The following is a 21293-nucleotide window of genomic DNA, read 5'->3' as shown; positions in this document are numbered from 1 at the left end:
CAAACAAGTCAAGATATCGCCTAGACTAAGGCTTCAACAACTAAAACCCCAAACTAGTAACTAACGATGATCATCGACTCCAAATGCTCAATAGGATACCAACACCTAAATCACCATCCTAATCACACGTTACAATCTAAAATATATCAATTTCAACCGCACCCGAACCGCTAAACTTGAGCTTTTCCTTTGCGGGACGCCTCCAAACGATGACACTCTATCAAATTATTGAAGAACACATCAAAACAAAGCCAACGATACCCATATTACTATAATTAAAAACGGAACTAAAATCGGGTCAAAATTTGATATTGGGACCCGCACACGAAATCGAAAAATCAACTCCGTCTCAAGGTCCCAAATAACACAAGAAACTTGTGCCCCAAAAATGGGCACATTCCGAGCACCGGACGAGCTCAAATAACCCCAACAAATTCAATCCCTAGAATAGTTCAAAAATTGCAAGAAACAATGAAATTATGCGAAACTTACGAGTTTTTTAGGACGATAAAAGGTTTTAGAACGTTCCGAAGGAGAATATCCAACGCACCGGAGCAAGGATGATCGAAAATGGCGAAGAGGAGCTCTCAAAATCCAAAAATTACTAAGTCCCGAAATGGGACTTAGCTGGTGGAAACGGGCATTTAATTTCACTGAAGTCAGTGAAATTATCCTTCGCGATAACGAGGTCCGACTCAGCTAACCCATCACGATTGCGATGGTCAATTACGCGATCATGATGTCCAGGGTCCTAGGCTTTCGCAATCGCAAACCCTTGGGTCGCGAATGCGAAGATCAAAAGCTCCTGCACCGGCAGTTCAACTTGTGCTGAACTTTGGAGAATTGTGTTTCCCTCCGATGGGGGTCCGGTATTCATTTGGAACCCCATAAACGCAAAAGGACTATGCTAACCAACCAGAAACGACATTTCAGACTCAATGGAATCGATAAATTTTTCAACGGAGGTCATTTCATTGAAATGTTGACCAAAGTCAACACTTTCCAAAGAAAGCATTCAAAACACACAAACAACTTAAAACTCATTCTGAGGACCTTGGGAATTGAACCAAAGGTTGTTCTAGGCCAAACTCGGCATTCCAGAGCTAAACGTGCTGACGGAATTTTTATCCAAGCTCGTTTGCTTGAAATGTTGACCGAAGTCAAATTTGGCCAACACTTTAAAGCTAAAACGACAAATCGCACAAACTCAAAACGAAGACTCCAAAACTCAAACCAACATTTCTCCTAGACCAAAATGGACCTTCCAAAGCTGATGGAACCGTCAGAATTCTCATACAACGCCCGAATCTTCGGATGTTGACTAAAGTCAACTTTTTCAAACCTTAAGCCTCAAAAATGGCCAAATCACCTCAAAACTCAATCGAGCACTTTGAAAAGTGTGCCACCCATCCCAACATCACATAAGAACTATAAAGAAGCTAGGGGAAGGGGTAAAATGGTAAAAATATGCAAAAGCGCGAAAATGACGTTGGAGGTCATTACAAGTTGACTAAGACTTCCGCTTTTATATACTTATCTATCTATTTAAACTGCATCCGCATTATTTTTCGCATTTGTTTGGATTTAGGCTTACTTGTCCAGTGGGAAAGAATAAGGGTCATCTCACCCGGACTCGGATCGTGACTATACGTATTCCTATTTATGGCTTTTAGCTTTTACTTATAAGTTACTTTTATAAGCTTATCTAAACAGGCACTTAATCAATCTATAAATAACACATTTTTCCACTTATTCGAGGAATCTCTTTCTTGTCATTTGTATTTGAAAGAGAAAGTTGTGCAATCACATATGAAGTTGTTGAATATGCTCAATTCTCTGTTTTCCTTCATTATTTTTCACCTCAGTTGAAAATTTGTTTGAGGCTTTTCTTAAAGTCTAAACAAAATGAATAATTTTTTATTCTTAGATCCAATTTTTATAGCAACACTTTTGGAAGTTACAGATTACACTACTTAATAAGTTGTTTCCTTTTCACTTTTTTTTTAATCATCCTCAGTTTACTTTTGTTTCATAACTTGTTAACAATTCTTAAAGTTCTGTCCCATTTAAGTTATGAATTATGATTCTTAAATCATGGCGTATTTTTCTTTTCAGAACATTAAGGATCTCAATAATCATTTCTCTTGTCAAGGTGACTAGAAATAGATAGTCACGTAGGAAAGAATATTACAGTTACCTGAAAACTATTGCAATTTTCAATTATCATAACAATTCCACATTCAAAGGTTATTATTATATTTTGTATCCAAAAAATTATTTTAAATTTAAATTGACCTAGAATTGAAGTTTCAGAGAGCAAATTTCCCTATGTTTATACTCCCCAAGTTAGAATTTCTCGTTTTCTTTGACGTCATAGCATAAATAAATAAATAAAAAGGCAGTCCGGTGCACTAAAGCTCCCGCTATGCGCGGGGTCCGGGAAAGGGCTTGATCACAAGGGTCTATTGTACGCAGCCTTACCTTGCATAAGTGAATTTTGAATTCCTAAATCACTAAGAACATGTTTGGAAAACCACAATGTAATTGAGATTTGGTGTAATTGAGTGTAATTACACTCTTTGATATGTTTGGTAAATCAAGTAATTACTTAGTAAGAAAGGAATTAATGTAATTGAAGGAGAGTAATTACACTCTTCAATTCCCAAAAAAGGATAAGGAATTGTGTAATTACATCATGTAATTATATGAAGCTTTTCAAAATTCTTCTTTTATTTATATTTATATTTTTTCATTTTAATTTATTTTTTATTTCTACTATTTTTTTATTATTAGAATATTTTCTAAATATATATTTTTTTATGTTTTATTTATATTTCATTTCATTCTCATTCTCAACCTTTACTTTTTCATTCCATGCAATTTTTTATATTATTTATTTAAAATCATATTTATGTACGCTGTATTAAAATTTGATATAAGAGCATTATGTTAAATTTTGTTTAGAATTTAGGATTTATTTCATATTTTCAATTTCATTTGTTTTAGTACTATCGACTTGATATTTCACATTGCAAAATATTTATTTTTTAGTTAAACTCGATAGATTATTTTTTTGTCAAATGTTTTAATAATTTTATGGCATTATATTTATAATATTAACATTTTTTTCAAACATAAATTTCATGATGTTCATAAAAATCTTATACTTTTAGTTTATTTGATTAAATTATTTAAAATATACTAATTTAAAAATATAAATAAATTATTTTTTATAATATTTGTTAAGAACATATGTTTACTCATTAATATTTAATTAAATATCATTTATAAAGATCCTTATTTGTTTAATATAGATTTTAAATTTAGAAAACTAACTTTTATTTTTTAAATTTAATATAACCTTGTAATTACACTTGTGCAACCAAACAGAACAATTATAATTACACTGAAATTACACTGTGGAAAACAAACAAGTCATCATAATTACTAGATTTTGTAATTACTAGGCTAGAAATTGCTACCCTAGTAATTACACCAATTCCAATTACCAGATGACTTTTCAAACAGACCCTAAGTCAATTTCCTAATTTTGTGTTCAAGTGATTCAAAATCTATATACATGCATAAAAATAAAAAAATTATCCTATATATACTGTGTAAATTTTTGCCGAAGGAATTTGGGTGAACACCGTACATCCTTCTCCACGAGGCTTATATTCCGCTTTTTAAGGCATCTCCAACCCAAACACTAAATTTTACACCAAATTTGATGTCAACGCTATTTTAGTGTAAATCAACTTCAACCCACTGCATCAAATTTTACACCAAAAAAGAATATTAAAGATAAAATATATAAAAAAACATATCTCTTTTTATGTGCTAAAAATAACAATTAAAAAAAATATCAACATAAGGAACATGTAAATAACAAGTAAAAATGAAAAAAATATTCAACAAACATGTAAAAGTGAACGGTTGGAATAATTATGATTAGTGTTACACTTGCCTATTACAAATATATATGGCTCTTTGTATGAGTACAATGTAAATTAATGAAATGTCACTACAAAATCTTTAAAATTCTGGAAAGTTGATCCCTTTCAATTTCCTTCTTCTTCCCAGATACGCATCGAAATCCCATATCAGACTACTTCTCCGATCAAATTTCCGACAAGGGTCATTGATTTGCAATCTTTTATCTCCGGTGCTCTTCAAACATATGACAGAAACAAAGTGAAAAAGTAAAGAAAGAAGAGATGCTAGGAATTTCATATGGAGAACTTTTTCTCTTGCTTGGCGCTACTGCTGCTCTTATTGGTACTTTTTCCGTGTTTTTTCCCATTTGGGTACAATACGTGATTCCAGAATATTATTCTGCGACTTACTCTCTTCTTCCCAATTTGCAATTTAGGTATCCAAAATATAATTTAGACGTCAATTTGACTATATTAGGGTGATGTTTCACGTAATTTCTTTAAATTTTTTTAAAACAATGGTAGGTGATGATTAAAATAGGTTAAGTTTTGATTGCTAGAGTATGCAGACTATCAATATGCTTCAATTTCAAACTAGTTGTGCTCCGCTATATAAGTGTCCTGTATCAGTTTACTTTATTCAGACCCGTTTCATTTGATGTGCACTATGAATAATTTGATGGTAGAGTCTCATAATTTTGGCCTTAGAATTGTCAATTTTAGAAGTTACTGGTGGTTATTGCTGTATTATGGAATCAATCACTTTGTTCATTGCAATTGCTACCGGGGATTGTTGATTTCTGCAAATGTTATTGGGAAGTATCTTGTTTGTTATGGGTTGACCTTTTCTTAAAAAAATACATTGTGCTTTTAGGACCTAAAGATTTGCCAATCATAGCAAGAACAGCAGGCAGATTTGCTGGGCGCGCAATTGGTTATGTTCAATTAGCCCGTGGTCAGTTTGAAAGTGTCATGCAGCAGTCGCAAGCTCGTCAGGTTTCTTTCTTACTGCATAAATCTGCCCAACTTTCTTTTTTGTTTTTAAGCTTTCCCATTCTTATAATGCATTGGTATGACTAGATCAAACTTCTATGCTGCTTTATAAATTACAATTTGCAATAATGAAAGTTGTTTTGTGTCTATGTAGAAGTTTTCCCTTTCTCTTTTAAAGATGAGCTTTTGAATCATGACTAGGACCGAGACAGACTTTGTTGTTGCTCTTAAGCTTATTGGCTAAATTATGCTTTGTATCATAATAACTTGAAAAGAAATGTTACCACTTATTATTTTGTCCTTCATCTCAAGTTGTTTATCAGGTTCATAAGGAACTGCAAGATACCATGGCTCAACTGGAAGCCATACGTCATGAAATTCGGACAATCTCTTTTATGAATCCTGGTCCATTGACATCGAGGCTTGTAGACAACATCAGCACAACATCTGCAAATAGTGCTGGTATTTCTTTGTTTTTTTACTTACATGGTTGACTTTAAGCCTTTTTTTTATTAGTCTCCCATGTGTTCTTCTGTGTGACAGTTGGAAATGAACCTCAAAAATCTGATAAAGAGAGTATCATTGTTGAAAGGGGACCTCAAATATCGGCGAAGGAGAGTACAGTAGCAACTGTCACACCTGAGGTTTTGTAGTTTCTCTGACTATTATTTTCAATTTCTTTTCCTTTCTTTTCAAATGAAAATAGTTATATGATTAATAATTATCAGGATTTTAGTTCAAGGAAAGCTTTGACCGACATGCACAGCCAAGCCGCTGCTTATGCTAGATTGGCTGAAACGACACCTTTGAAATCCATTTCTATAGATAATGAAGGTCTGAGCGAGCTGACTGATGAATCTGGCAGTATTATTGTGCTCCCTGTCTCAGCCGAGAGTGCAGGGTTGTTGCCAAAATGTAAAGGTAAGGAACCATTTCGAGATTCTGATTGCCTAATGCTTCATTTTAGTATGGCCAGTTGGTCCTATTTTCCTGCATACAGAATAGTTTTCTGCTTATTGGTAGTTATGTACTTACTTAGACCGGCTATGTTGTATGGGGCAGAGTGTTGGCCAGTTAAGATCTCTCACATTCAAAAGATGAAAGTTGCCGAGATGAGAATGTTGAGATGGATGTGTGGTCACACCAGGAGCGACAGGATTAGAAATGAGGCTATTCGGGACAAGGTAGGAGTGACCTCGGTGGAAGACAAGATGCGGGAAATGCGACTGAGATGGTTTGGGCATGTGAAGAGGAGAGACACAGATGACCCAGTGAGGAGGTGTGAGAGGTTGGCCATGGATGGTTACAGAAGAGGTAGGGGTAGGCCGAAGAAGTATTGGGGAGAGGTGATTAGACAGGACATGACTCAGTTACAGCTTACCGAGGACATGACCTTAGATAGGAGGGTGTGGAGGACCCACATTAGGGTAGAAGACTAGTACATAGTCTCGTTATTCTTCCCTATTCATAGGCGCATTAGCACATTACAATTCCTTGTGCTCTCATTTCTGCTATTTCTGTTACTATTTATTACTTTCAGTACTTGTGATTACTCTATTTTATCTGTGATGCCTTCGTTATTTATTTTCCTATAGCGTTTTGAGTTTCTTAACCTTATCTGACCCCCTTTTTATGTCTTTTTTGAGCCGAGGGTCTCTCGGAAACAGCCGTCCTACCTTGGTAGGAGTAAGGTCTGCGTACACTCTACCCTCCCCAGACCCCACGTTATGGGATTTCACTGGGCTGTTGTTGTATGTACTTACTACTTACCATTCGACTTGCAAAATTCTGTGCATTTGTAAAGGTTCTGGGCAGGATCTTTGCAGAAATTCTACTTTTGTGAGTTATCTTCCCATTGCTGGTTTTGTCTACTGTTGCCATTTGTTGTCAACTGATTAGATAGGTTTAAAGATGCTGTAAAATTAAACATTCTCTAAGAAATGAAGTCTGGTGTATAATGATGGTAATGCCCCAAACTCTGATATTTGGTCTTGTACCCGCAAAATCACAGCCCAAATTGACAAATTTACAATATCCATTTCAATATCATCTGATTCTAGTGGAACTTGCTGCTAATTTTGCTAGACATGGAGATAGTGACAAGGAGCTGCCTCCTCCTTGCAGAAGCTAAGGTTCAGATTTGGAACTTTAGGATCAGGGATCACATCAGATCCATTCTTTTTTCATGTGTCTAGTTTGAGATTGACCTAAATATAGTTCAATCCAATGAAAGGTTGGTTGGTAAACCTAAGGGAAAAGATGCAAGGGTGAGGGGGAGACACTTGTCAAGGATGGTTTTCTTCTTTTAAATCAGTGAGACACTTGCAATGAATAGTTTCTGAAGTTCTAGAAAAGAAAAAATTGGAAAGGGGGATGACAGCTGCAAACGATAGTTTTTGTGGTTCTACAACAGCAGCAGCATACCCAGTGTAATCCCATCGGCATAAGTCGAGTATGGAGAGGATAGTGTGTACCAGACCTTACTCCTACCTTAAGAGGTGGAGAGGTTGTTTCCATAGACCCTCGCTGAAGTAAAAGCATTACAAAGCAGCTCGATAAAAGGAAACAACGGGAGTGAAGAAGCCAAGATAAAATACTAAAGAAAACATGATAGCAAATACTAAAAAGGAACAATAACTACACAAAATAATACGATAATTGAAGTACAAGAAACATTAAATAGTAACAGAAATGGAATAACAAGAAATTACAAGAGTAATACTAAAACTACTAGTATGGAAGGATATGAGAGATAACACTAAACTATCTAACTAACCCTCTACCCTAATCTGTGTCTTCCATAACCTCTTATCTAAGTCATGTCCTTAGTAAGTTGAATTTGCATCATGTCTTGTCTAATCACCTCCCCAATTTTTCTTCGGCCTATCTCTACCTCTCTTGAAACCATCCATAGTCAACCTCTCACACCTCCACATTGGGGCATCAGTGCATCTCCTCTTCACATGTTCAAACCATCTCAGTCTCGCTTTCCGCATCTTGTCCTCCATCGAGGCCACTCCTACCTTGTCTCAAATATCTTCATTTCTAATCTTATCTTTCCCAGTAGTTGTTTGAAATAATTGAACTTAGTCCTTCCAAAGGTTCAGGTGAAATTGAATGAGATCAGTATTGCGGTCTTTGCTTTCATTGAACCTCCGTTCTCTACTTTTCCGACAAATCCTTTGTCAAGTCTTGTAAGCTTACTTTGAACTGTTCAGCCTACAAAGGGTAGGATAGAACTTGATGTTGCTGAAGTGAGGATGTCTTAGAAGAAGGAGATTAGGTGTGGTTCAAGCTAGAAGATTAAGTCACTTCCAAAAAGTTCAAGTTATTGTGATTAGAATTAGAATTAGCAGGAAGTACATATAATTCTTTTTTAGTGGCCATTTCTGCATCAAGAATCATGTTATCTTATATGTGATGGGTGATAGGGTGGCATCTGTCATTTGTATGCCAATCTGATCCCTTATTGTTTGAATAATGGTGGTGTAAATACAAGCTTGCGAGCACCCTGAGTATTCCACTGGGTACCTACTATCTTCCAACAGCATAGATACACTAGGTAACTCTACCTACCAAGGATTAGACAGAGACAGATGGAAAGAAATCACCTAGTATTTTTTTCCTATGCTGGTTATGGCAATCTTATCTTGCAAAACTAGATATTGACTTTCCTAGAAAGAAAAAGAATCAGGCTTGCAATTTCCCACCTAAGACTCACTATAGCAAGAAGCCCATCGATCCAGATGGCATTAAAAATATTTACATGCGTTGTAGCTGCAAAATGAAGAGTGAAATTTTCTTGAGAATCAACTCCAATCTCCCACCCACGCCCTGTGCGTATACAACAGTTCGTTTAATAGTTTGTTGAGATTTTTCTTCCTTTGTTGGGTTAATAGTTTTTTTCTTCTAGATGAAGCAAAGGGGTCTGACATTGTGTTAGAAGCAATACTGGAGGCAGAAGTGGCAAATAATGCCAAAGAGTTCTTCTCGCAGCCACCAAACCAATTAAAAAGTGAATGAAGAGGTAACATGTATTCCCTTTCCTCTGCATAATTATTGATTGCTTTTTATTCATGAGTACACACATATAGGTCAGTTTATTTGTTCGGCTAAACATGGCAGCCGCCATTGTCTAATAACTAACCTAATTGTAGGTGCATTATGTCTTTGCAGTTATGTGAAAATAAAACTTAAAGCTATGATTTTATGATATGTATATGCTCTTATTCCAGGTACATTTAAAGAAGATTTGTGTCATTAGAGGGCAGAGATCAACTTCAAGCCAAGGGGCCTGATGAAAGATTGCTAAAGACTGAATGATTATAGCCCAGTTCGAGTCTCTTGTTGTGGCTTTTGAGCCATGATACCTCGGTTGGTCAGATATCATGGGCATCTAAATTCTAAAGAACATAAGACCCGTGTTGCAACAAGGGAAACTAGTCATATTGTTTGACAGATGGTTTTCTGCAACCAGTTTTACCTATTTATTAACCTTCTAATCGATCCATGTTGACAGATGCTTGGATTTTGGAGTTCTGCATGTTTGCAATAGTTTCTTAATTTTACTTCTTATCCGGCAAAGCCATATATGTATAGTTGCAGATGAACTTCTTTGCAGTAGAATTGGCATAAAACTGTTGAACTAGTATAGAAGTGTCATCCCTTAATGCTAGAATCAGGTATCACGATTTGGTGGTGTAATAATCAAAGGACCAAAACTGAAAAAAAATGGCTAAAAGTACTGTTTGGAAAAATAAAGATGTTTGTTAGTTAATGGGGAAGGAAGGGGAGCCTTGGAGTAACTGGTAAAGTTGCTGCCATATGATCAGGAGTTCACGGGTTCAAGCCTTGGAAACAGCCTCTGGCAGAAATGCAAGGCAAGACTGCGTACAATATACCCTTGTGGTCAGGCCCTTCCCTGGATCCCGCGCATAGCGGGAGCTTTAGTGCACCGGGCTGCCCTTTGTTAGTTAATGGGGAAGTTCCGTTTCAAAGTGGGGAGTGTTCAATGGGACCTATGATTGAAGTGTTTATAGAGTTGCTTTTATTTCATGTTCACTTATTTATCACTTTACAACCAAACCATGGCAGAACATAATTTTCAGCTATAATATATATATAATTTTAATTATATATAAATAATATAATTTTTCATCGATTATACAAAATTTTTAATCAATCAATTGATTGTTCAACATCTCCGTCAAATCAAATGGACACAAGACTATGCACTAAACAGTCACTGTACTGACTTTCAAAGATGGGTCAAAATGATCATAAAGAGACAGGTACATGCGAAGTCACTACATTTTCACTTTCCAATGACCATGATAAATTTACTCTACACAATTTTCTCAATATGAAAGACAATATTTCTCACAAAAACATGTGAGCTTTTTTATTTATTTTGTTGTTTCGGTATATAAATAAATACAATATAGGGGTGAAGATATAATGTGTTTGAAAGTGGAGAAGACAAAATAAATGTGGAATATTATTTATAAAGGTTGTTTCCTACTTTAAATAGAAAAGTTATTTAACTCATTTGTGAGAAATTTTTTTTTTTCTAAAAAAAAATCCTTTTAATTTTTTTTTCTAAAAAAAAATCCTTTTAATTTTTTTTTGACCAACCCCAATGCAATTACACTGAAAATGAATACTCAATTTTGCCTTTGCCTATCTGTGTCTTTTCCTAAATCTAGCCTTGTCATTCTTACAGTTGGGCCTCCATTATCTTACACTCAGTCCCAGTGCGTCGCCGCTTTTTCTCCATTTTCAAGTCGAAAGAAAGAAGGGAAGGTGCGGTGATGGTATGGCATCTTTTCTGAAAGCAACCCACTTAATTCACTCCAATAACAAGCTTCAAAATCATCCGTTTTCTCCGTCCTATACCCAAACACTCAAGATTTCAACTTCCCGTAAACCTCTAATGGCTGCCCTCAGCACCACAGCAACAGTTGGACTTTCTCAGACTTTCACTCGATTGAAGGAACAAGGCAAGGTATCACATTCCACTCCTCATTCTTCTTCTCTCCCCCCCCCCCCCCAAAAAAAAAAGTTTTTTTTCTTTATTTTTGTATAACTTTAGCCGATTTAGTTCTCAATGATTAATTAGTGTCGGTATTGGTCAGAATTTAGTAAAATGATTGGATAATGATGGAACAAGTGTATAGTCATGCAGAATCTTCTTCTTGTTGTGTGTGATGTAGTTTACTTTGGGAAAGATTTTATCTGTAGCTCCTATGCAACTATGAAATATAGTGATTAGGGCAGCTTATCCCCCCAAAAATCTGACACTTGTTTTTTTGGAGAATTTTCACCTGCTTTAGTTGAATTTCTATTTTGAACATTGATTTAATGGAAAGGAAACAATCACGTGGAAAATTTTCATGTTTTTTCCACAATGATCTTGTGCTAGATAGTCAAAATGGTTTGTTTAAACTTTGGCATCGAGCTGTATTATCTCTGATTTTGAATTGTAACTCACATTTTTGTTGCAAAGGTGGCATTTATACCATACATCACTGCTGGGGATCCTGACCTGGCAACAACTGCAGAAGCACTGAAAGTGCTGGATAGATGTGGTTCAGATATCATAGAATTAGGAGTACCTTACTCTGATCCTTTGGCTGATGGGCCAGTAATCCAGGTTTTGATAAAGGAATTACTGGATTAGTCCTAAATTTTGTCCTTTAGTTCTTGTATTCTCATTCTTCTTTACTTAAACTGTCTTCTCAGGCTGCTGCTTCACGATCACTGAGTAAAGGAACCAACTTCGCCAAGGTTATATCAATGTTAGAAGATGTAAATCCATATCCCCTGTTAACTTTCTAGTGCAGTTGTAGGGTCTAAAATGCTGTATTGAACTCACTTTATTAATGAGCCCATATGACCAACTATTATGAAGCTTTTGATTTGCGTGACATCTGTTTTTGCTCCAGTTTCTTTGTTTATTTTGGCCTATGTTGTCAAATGTCCTATATGAAATTTTAACCTTTTTTTCGCAACATTTGACAGGTTGTTCCTCAGTTGTCCTGCCCTGTTGCCCTCTTCACATATTATAATCCAATACTTAAGCGCGGTATTGAAAAGTTCATGGCTACTGTAAGAGATACTGGTGTACACGGTAAATTTTTAGTTCAATGTTAAATTATTAGTGCTACAATGTTTCTTACTAGAAGATATCCATTGCCCAAATAACATGAAACATTTAATGACTCTTCATGTATACCTTTTTTTTCCATTGTGAATTTAAACTTCTACTGGTATGGAGTTGCCCTTGGGATAATATAGTGTTATGTTGGCTCTTTACCATTTAATATTTCAACTTAGTGCATGAAGGCCGTATTAATCTTCTGTCACAAAGAAGCATAACCCGCATTAGTTTCAGGGGAATACTCAACATAAACGGAGATGGATGGTACTAGATTTTCTAGCATATGAAGGAGCTGCGAACGACTGACCATTACTTTATAATTCTCTTCTGCAGTGGAGTAGTTTTTTTGTGCTTTTGACCAGTGTTGTCAAAGGTGCACTTAAGTGCTGAAGCGAGGCGCAAAATATGTTGAGTGTTCCACATCGCTTAATGGGTGCTTCAGTGTCATCATAAAGGATCTGAGGCTACATTTCCTTGCCAATGAGTGTATTCCTAGTGAGGCAGCTCTAAACAATTGATATTTCACTTTATAAACAATTTTTTTTTTCAATTTCTTTGTCTGTGTATTTGTTATTCACGGTTAAAATTATTAGTCTTGAGCTACACATACATATTTGTGGTTTTTCTCTGCTTGTGTCTTTCTTCTTTAAAAAGCTCACGCTTTATTTGCACTTTGCGCTTAAATTCCCAACAAACCTTAGAGCATTTTTGCTCTTTTTGCCTTTGATAATACTGCTTCTGACTTAGTTTTCCTGTCTCGGCTGTGCTACCGGAAGCTCTGGGGAAGCCGGAATAGGAGAGCACTCGTTAAATTCTGATAGTTGTTCGAAAAAAGAGATCATTTGGATGCACTGTTGACTAAACCATTTAGCACCTTATACTAGGTTAACACTAACTCCGTCCATCCCAAATTTATGGGAATTTGTTTGATTGAGTGCAAAGTTTAAGAGAAAAAGAAAGACTTTTGAAATTTGTAGTATAAACTAAGTCGTAGAAATTCCTGTGGCTATATATCATCTCATTAAGTGTAAAATGAAAAGTTAAATTAAATTGTTAGTAAAATTTGAAAGATGACATTCTTTTTGGATTGACTAAAAAGGAAAGAATGTCACACGAACTGGGACAAAGGAAGTATATATTTGCAATTTAAGGCTATTCTTCTATTTTTATTGTTGATATGGTAAGATAAATTTCATTAAATAAGTACCAAGAAGGTACTGAAAGCATACAACCTATGGCATATCTGTTTTAATTACAATCTCAAAACTTGTATAATATCGATAAACTGTCCCAAATTCTCTATCATATTACCCTACACCAGAAATAAATTTTTTGAAGACAACTAGTTTAACCAATAGCTAAATGACTTTATTGATTCTCAAAACATCTCTGATTTCTTTCCTATCAAATGGTCCAAATAAATGCAAAGAGGTATAGTCTTCTAGATTCTTAACTTTCTGATTCCGCCAGCAAACCAAAGGATCTTTGAACTTTTGAGTTTCATTCTTACCAGGGAGTGGCTGGTTTTATAACATTTGGATGCATGTCTTATCCCAGGCTTTGTTCTTCTTTTTTTTTTGTTCTTTGTTATATATCTCTACTAAATGACTGAATTTTTGTTGCAACCATGAGGTCCCAATTAGCATAGTGATTGGGTGAGATTGGCAGAGAAGCATATTTTTGTGCAGATTTTCTACTTTTGATATACTACTAGTTTCCTCACAAATAAAAAAGAACTATTTTATCTAAAAGATATATGCACTATATGATTTTACTATTTGAAAATCTTCTTTCAAGATCCTAAGAGAAAAAGGATTTTCTTCATCCAACTTAGTAGATCTGATAACAATCTGGTGGTGCTCCTGTCTTACTGCGGTAAAGATGCATCATGGCTTAAACGCGCTTTTGATAACACTGGTGTGTATCAATGTATATTAATTTTACCTGGAAACAATTGCAGATCAGTGATGATTGAGTTTTCCTTATATTTGTAGTTGCATTTCCAATATGGTGCTGATATTGCAGTCTTCTTTCATACCATTGACCTACCCTAATTTGTACATCATTCTGAGTTGTCATGTCTCATGGTAGAGGATAATTCTGTGTTTTTTTCAGGACTTGTTGTTCCAGATGTTCCTCTAGAGGAAACTGAAATGTTGAGAAAGGAAGCTGCTAGGCATAATATTGAATTGGTTAGTTTTTGTGCGAAAATATTTTAATTTTCAACTCACCTGATATGGCCCAAGGTTTTTACTCATCGTTTTCTTCATTAATCTGTTTAAAGAAGCAAATCATTTACCTCAGATATGCAGTTAGTTTCATCCTGCTATATCTCCTTCATGATAAGGTAGCAATTTGCGTACTCTGTAATCCACTCCGAGACACGAGTAAGTGCTTGTCTGCGATCTGCTTATGCACATCCTTACATGTGTTAGGACAACAGCATGCAATGATTTACTTGAAAGGAACATTCACAACCCGAGTCAATGTATCATGTGTCTTTGGAATTTAGAAGCATTGGCATTTTCAATCAAATTATGGGACTCTTCTATGTTTAATGTTGCATGATTCTTGTAGTGCATGGGATTATGGACTTGTAATTTCTTTGCCATAGAGAGTGGACTTTTATATCTATATTGATGATATATAAAAAGGAATGATCCACATTTCTACGGGTCCATCCAAACTTGCAAGAAATTTCAACTTTGTTTCACTGATTGCTCCTCTTGTTTTTATCATCATGTCTTTTTGTGTGCTTATGTATAGTGACCTCTATGTGAATGCTTGGTGATATTTCTGGACTTATTTCTTGTTTGGCTTGACCGTATAATAAGATCATTCACTTGCTTAATTTGCCTTCTGGTTTAGGTATTGCTTACAACACCAACAACTCCAAAAACTCGCATGAAAGCCATTACTGAAGCTTCAGAAGGATTCGTGTATCTTGTAAGATATTCTCCTTCTTTTTAAAATGAAAGCATCTTTTGACCATTACTACTTTTGCTTATGGAAAGGAGTTGCAACATTTTGAGATTTTGTTATATACCCTATCCTTCCTTTTTGTTTCCTGGGTTTCAAGTGTAATTTATTTCACTTACATTTATACACATGTGGTAGTAATAGTCCAGATTCTCCTTAGCTGGTGAATGCTTTCTGAACTTCTCTTTGCATAGCAAACCTCCTCGATTTGTATCCCTATACCATGTGTTACTATTATTATGATTTTTTGCTCCAGTGTTAGTAAAAATAATCTGTAGTAAGAGAACATAAGGTACATATGAATTTAGCTAGTCAATTACAAACAGCAGATTGAATAGCATGATATATGTACTTTTAGCAGGAGAATGATTGGTCAGCAGAGCTTTAGATCAATTTTCTTGATCTTTATAGTTCCAGCTTCAAAAATTTACCAGGGAGCTAAGATCCACATGTACATATGAGAACGTGAAGGATTAAACTTCTGCTTATGGATCTTTTAAATGAATCTTTTTCCTTGTTCACTTGTGAATTGTGATACACTGGTGTAGATGCTAATTTCTTAATTTCATTTCTTACAAGTAAAAGTTTATTATTTAGTCTTTAACTTGCAGGTAAGCGCAGTCGGAGTTACTGGAGCTCGTGCATCTGTGAGTTCTAAGGTTCAGGCTCTCCTGAAAGACATTAAAGAGGTGTGCTTTAAGCTTCTTATATTTCCCTCATTGATCCTTCATATCCTTTAATGCCTAAGCTGATATATCTTAAACTCTAATGTACTCTGTGATGGCCTTCAAAGTTGGTGTGATATTTTGTGCAAAGATACAACTCTCAGCATGCTAGACTTTTCCTCAAATTATGCCAAGAACAATGATGAAAATTCAAACTCTTAATTGTCCCGTCCATTGAGCTTCACTAGTTTTTCTGAACTTCAGATACTTGCCTCTCTTTTCTTTGTTCCGTTTTTCCATCCAAATGATCAGGATTAGCTTATATTCAATTAGAATTCAAAAATCCTTGGACTTTTGAAGTGTCAGTTGAAGCGCTACATAGAACCTCCCGTCAGGTTTCACTTTGCTACACTAACTCCCTCGTGGTTTGGGATATTATGTGTGCCTCCCTTTTTTTGTAATTATTATTGATATCCATTATTACTAACATAAAAAGTTACATTATGGAAAAGTTAACCTTACTAATATTAATCTCTTTTATTTGATAAAATAAATAATATTTCATAGGTCAATAAATTAAAATTGGACACATGGTCACCTTCTACCAAACTGCCTGCAAATACCATAACACCTTCCATCTTGATATTTTATGCCACTTTTATCACCTCAAATAGCCCCTCCCAATTTTCACTCATTTTCACAAACAAAAGCACACATACTTCATACGCTCACACCAACTCTGTTTTCTGAAACCAACACCTTCTTTGTTATTTAACTATTTGTACCCAAACAAACGATTACACAAAGAAAGAACGAAAGAGAGAAGGATAAATCATTACTTCTTTGATTTGCTTGTTTATCTTCCACCTTTTTGATTGACAAAGGACAAAGTATTAAAGGAGTTCTCCATTGCCTCTTCCTCATAACCCATGATCTCATTTTCATCTAATCCGCTCCATCATGCCTCGACTTACTGCACCATACGAATCCCCTCTCCGTCAATTAATTTACTAACCGTATGAATATTAAAAAAGAATTGTCAAAAAAAAGGTTTAATATTAAGGGTAAAATTGTCATTTTTTTTATATTAGTACTAAATAGTTAAAAAGTAAATTGTTACAAAGAAATCAAAATAAGGAAGGTAGGTGTAATATGCCTAAACCACAAGGGAGGTTAGTGTTACGAAACGTAACCTAGGGGGAGGTCTCTAAAATTATCCTTTTACTTAATTACACGACTTCATACCATCTTATGTTGGCAACATATGAGAAAACAAATTTAAGTTCTCAAGGCTAAGTGGATTTATAGAAGAACAACACATGTTTTTGTCTGCTGTTTCGCTCAGTGGCATATTCACGATCACGGGATTCCATAATTTGGGTCAGGCCACTTGGTAAGTAAATTGATCAGCTATAGTTGCTTTGATTATCATTTACACGGGTTACACCTTGATGGACTTGCACGCGTGTAATTGTAAAATGGTGCTTTGATCTCGTATGAATATCTTGCTCTTATTTGTACTCCCAATTTTCAAGTACTAAATTATTAAACCTGTGGGAAATTTCTCCTATGCTAAACCAATTTTTAACAGGCAACACCTAAACCAGTGGCAGTCGGATTTGGGATTTCAAAACCGGAACATGTTAAGCAGGTCAGTTTCTCAATGCCTTGAGCGAGGCGGCAGAGAGGTGAGAAATGTTTTTTTTTTTTTTTTTACAGTTAACTGATTTGCATTAAACTTGTATTGCAGGTGGCAGAATGGGGAGCTGATGGTGTCATTGTTGGCAGTGCAATGGTAAGAATATTAGGTGAAGCAAAATCGCCCGAAGAAGGCTTGAAGGAATTAGAGGTCTTCACCACATCTTTAAAGTCTGCACTCTCTTGATCAGTGGTAGAATTGATGATTTTGTTTTCTCAAGCTTGGGCAACCTCAATTTTTAAACCTCAGCTCTTAGAAACAAGTGGATCTTGAAAGAGATTGTCTGATTTAAGCTTAAAGAGTTTTGAAATTCATACTCTAGCTTGTATTAGATGCAAAATTGTTTTCTATGGTAATTCACACCTTATTGAGCAAAGGCATATTCCCCCTTCCCCCCCCCCAACAAAGGAAAACTTGACAGCTCAAAGGAGTGAATACCAACTACTTTTGGCAATTCATATGTCACACTCCCCTTCTTGAGCATCTTAAAGTTCTTATAGGATATCAAGTTCGTGCAATATGAAGAAATTGATATAATACCCTAAAATTGAAACAAAACTGTGCGCATGAACAGGTTTGTTTGAAATATGATTGTTGTTTTGGGAATGCCAGCTTCTTTCTAAATAAACTAGACAGAGACTAGAAAAATAAATTTCAGATTCACATGGTGTCATTTCATTGATTAAGAACATGCTTGGAAGTCATCTAATAATTTTGACCTCCGGAAGTCGGAGTCTCGAGAAATAAAAAAGAACAAAATAAAAATATATTGACTTATGGAAGTTGGAATCTTAAAAAATAAAATAAAAATTCAAATTCATAATTTTTCAACTTAAAATTAAAATTGACCTTGTTCATCCTCGGGGAACTGAACTCCCTTGAGTTGGTAAATATCGATCTCTGGAAGTCGATATTGAAAAGCGATCAAGCTTATTCCGACCTAAGCTTGGAAGTTGGTATTGGGTTAGTATTTCAGGGAATATCGCCATCTGAAAGTCGGTATTTTGAGGTTAGTTTTCCCTATTTTTTTAATAGTGGTAACTGCTACGATTTTCACATTCATAGCTTAGATTTTATAGCTATAAATACAATATGTTGTAGTGTGTGGTGGGAAGGATGCAATTTTTTCTCCTTTTATCAACGATTTCGATATTGAACTTCTAAAAATAATTTTTTCTTTTTGTTGTTGAAAACGCCCCCTCTGAAAATAGGCTCTACAATACGCTAATTTGAATTTAATCAGATTTAAATGTGAATAAAGAAATCTGTTTAGTTTTGAATCATCATTCTTTATTAGGTTGAGTTTCATACTTCATGGATGAAGATGCAAAGCTTCTCTCCTTCCAATGAAAAGTATAGAATTTGAGCACCTCAGAGGAAAGCTCCATTTCATGACCAAAGATTAATGGGACTAATTAGTTGATTAGTAAACAACTAGACAGTTTAATAAAGCATGATGGACCATATATAGTACGATTTCTATACTATTCTCACCTTAAAAATTCAATTATAACTTTAATATGTTCATAAGACAATTAATAGCATCCGTTTCTTACCAAAATTTAACCGAAAAAAAAACATCCGTTTCTTCTATTAGTAGACAGACACAACTGCACTTAAATTGGAACTCATTTTGTTACCGGATTTGAACAAATGCAATAATAACCTTTAGAACTTAAAAAGAACATTAATGAAGAGTATGAATGGATGATTAGTCCATGCACAAAAGAGAATGAAGAGAGGGATTTTTATATTGTAAAGTAATCTCTTCGTAACAATTTTTATATATTTTTCACTGCATAACAATGTTTGTATTATAATCTGTGCATGATTAGACCACGAAAAAAAATCATATTTTCAAATAACAAGCTTTGTTGACTTTTTCGAACAGCGCATTTCATCCACAATCTTCTTTCTCTAAAAAGTACAATTCTTTTTCCAACGTGATCGAAATTATTATCTACCTCAAAAAGAGATATCACAAACCTGACATAATAATAGTTTCATAAAAGGCATTCTCTCTTTACAGTTTAGGGCAAATATGATTTGCATGTTAACACATCCAGACAACCTGGTAGTAACAAGTATTTTTTGAATATCATGTTAATTCATTCATTCAATAAACTTTTTCGTAAAAAAAGCAGTAACATATAAAGGGCAGACCGTGCACTAAAACTCCCGCTATGCACAGGATTCGAAGAAGGACCTCGACCACAAGGGTCTATTGTACGCAGCCTTACCGTTTCTAAAGCAGTAACATATATTTTTGTTATAACAAAATTTTCAAACTTGAGAATTTCAAAAGAAAGAAAAAGTACGTAATAATTGTTTTTAAAAAGATATATTTAAAATGTTGAGCATTTTCCACAACAAAACCGCGTACGAAGGGAAACTGCTAACATCTACAAGCATTCCGAGTAAATATTGTGGCTTTGATTTACAAGCCTATTGTCACGGATTAGGACTTCACACTAAGACTTTCGTGCGGCACTTGACAACTTACTCACGAATCTTTCACGATCTTGTAAGCTCAAGTAAGCCTTTAAGACTAGGTCGCTAAGGGAACACTAGATTGTAAGAAAGACAAGAGAGTTTTTATGAAGAAGGCTTTTGTATTGCTTTTGGAAGAATAGTTGATTGCTTGATGATTTGCTACAAATGAATGCCCATCTATTTATACTACTCGTTAGGGGCTTAAGTATAAATAAAAATTATTACACAAGTCCTTTCATATTTACAAACTAATTCCTTTTCTAGATTTCTCTACACAACTAGAAAATTCTAAGGACTTTCCATGCAAATCCATAGAATTCTAAAGTCTTCCAAGGAAATTCTCCACATGTCTCTAGAACCTTCCACTATGGACTAGTATTTTTCCTATGTAAGGCTTTCACATGGTCAACTTTGTGACATGTGGCACTTACGTGACGCTTATATGGCGTGATAATGCGGCGGGTTATGATCAGCTACTTGATTTGATTCCCTGAAGCAATGGATTAGGCTGAAACATGACAATACATTGAGCTTGCATGCGCACAGATACATACACATTATTATACTAATATCATGATACGCCCCTGGCTACAATAAATATTTTCTGATTAAAGATCGATCAACTTTAATATTCTAATATTTTAGGGCAAAATGAAAAAAACAAACATTTAACATAAGTTAAACACAAAATGCTACATATATAAGTGATAAGTGAAAATATTTTTTCTAAAAATCAATTTGATGATAGAGATAAAAGTTTATATGAGAGAGGCATATAGTAACAACAATATGATAGATTTCATACAAAAGTGGATCTGCACTTGAAGTCATGAGTTTATCATACCCAAACAATTAGTTTTAATTCAACTTTTATATTTGTATTGAAAAATTCACTTAATATATATATATAAATAATTAGTTCAAAATAATCCAAAAAAAATAAAACAATTCATAAATATTAAATTCTTAAATCCAACGAGATTTTTAAAATCCCATAAAAGATATAAAACTGAAAAACAACAATAACCCTTTGCCAAAACAAGTAACAATTTCTTCAAAAATTCATTAAGAGTCTGTAACAAAACTATAGCTCATCTATCCAGGGAATTAATTTAGGAATTCATGGATTAGCTTTCTTCCTTTTGGGCGATACAGGCCGTTTTTGATGATCTCTTCCTCTTTTTCTTCGATCCTTCGTTACCATCCTCAACTCTTTTTACTTCAATTGTTCTATAATAAATTAAAGTACTAAAATAATTAACAATAACACACACACAAAAAATCAAATTCAAAATGTGATAATTAATTAAGACAAATTATTTATAAAAATATAAGATGCAATTACTTTGGTGGCTTTTCGGGTCAGGACA

The 21293-nt window shown here is 34.7% G+C and overlaps 2 protein-coding genes across 3 annotated transcripts; both read left to right on the top strand.

Moving 5' to 3' along the window:
* The first annotated feature begins 3999 nt into the window (after positions 1–3999).
* Positions 4000–9576, top strand: LOC129886245 (uncharacterized). The gene is made up of 7 exons (XM_055960841.1): positions 4000–4278; positions 4810–4931; positions 5252–5390; positions 5472–5572; positions 5657–5849; positions 8842–8955; positions 9164–9576. Exons 1-6 carry the CDS (start codon positions 4218–4220, stop codon positions 8949–8951), a joined length of 726 nt encoding a protein of 241 aa, XP_055816816.1. The 5' UTR covers positions 4000–4217; the 3' UTR covers positions 8952–8955; positions 9164–9576.
* Positions 9577–10597: 1021 nt separating this feature from the next.
* LOC129886244 (tryptophan synthase alpha chain) lies at positions 10598–17802 on the top strand. 2 transcript variants are annotated; one of them, XM_055960840.1, is made up of 9 exons: positions 10598–10932; positions 11434–11580; positions 11670–11735; positions 11949–12057; positions 14203–14279; positions 14956–15033; positions 15678–15755; positions 17323–17382; positions 17482–17802. In XM_055960840.1, exons 1-9 carry the CDS (start codon positions 10744–10746, stop codon positions 17614–17616), a joined length of 939 nt encoding a protein of 312 aa, XP_055816815.1. In that variant the 5' UTR covers positions 10598–10743; the 3' UTR covers positions 17617–17802. The 2 variants fall into 2 exon arrangements, with proteins under 2 accessions (XP_055816815.1, XP_055816814.1); XM_055960839.1 differs by having other exon boundaries at positions 10622–10932; positions 17323–17419; positions 17482–17571.
* Positions 17803–21293: the final 3491 nt, after the last annotated feature.

The sequence above is a fragment of the Solanum dulcamara genome, chromosome 4 (assembly GCF_947179165.1).
Source record: "Solanum dulcamara chromosome 4, daSolDulc1.2, whole genome shotgun sequence".
NCBI classification, from domain to species: domain Eukaryota; kingdom Viridiplantae; phylum Streptophyta; class Magnoliopsida; order Solanales; family Solanaceae; genus Solanum; species Solanum dulcamara.
The sequence above is the reverse complement of the archived record's forward strand: the minus strand, read 5'-3'. Positions and strand labels throughout refer to the sequence as shown.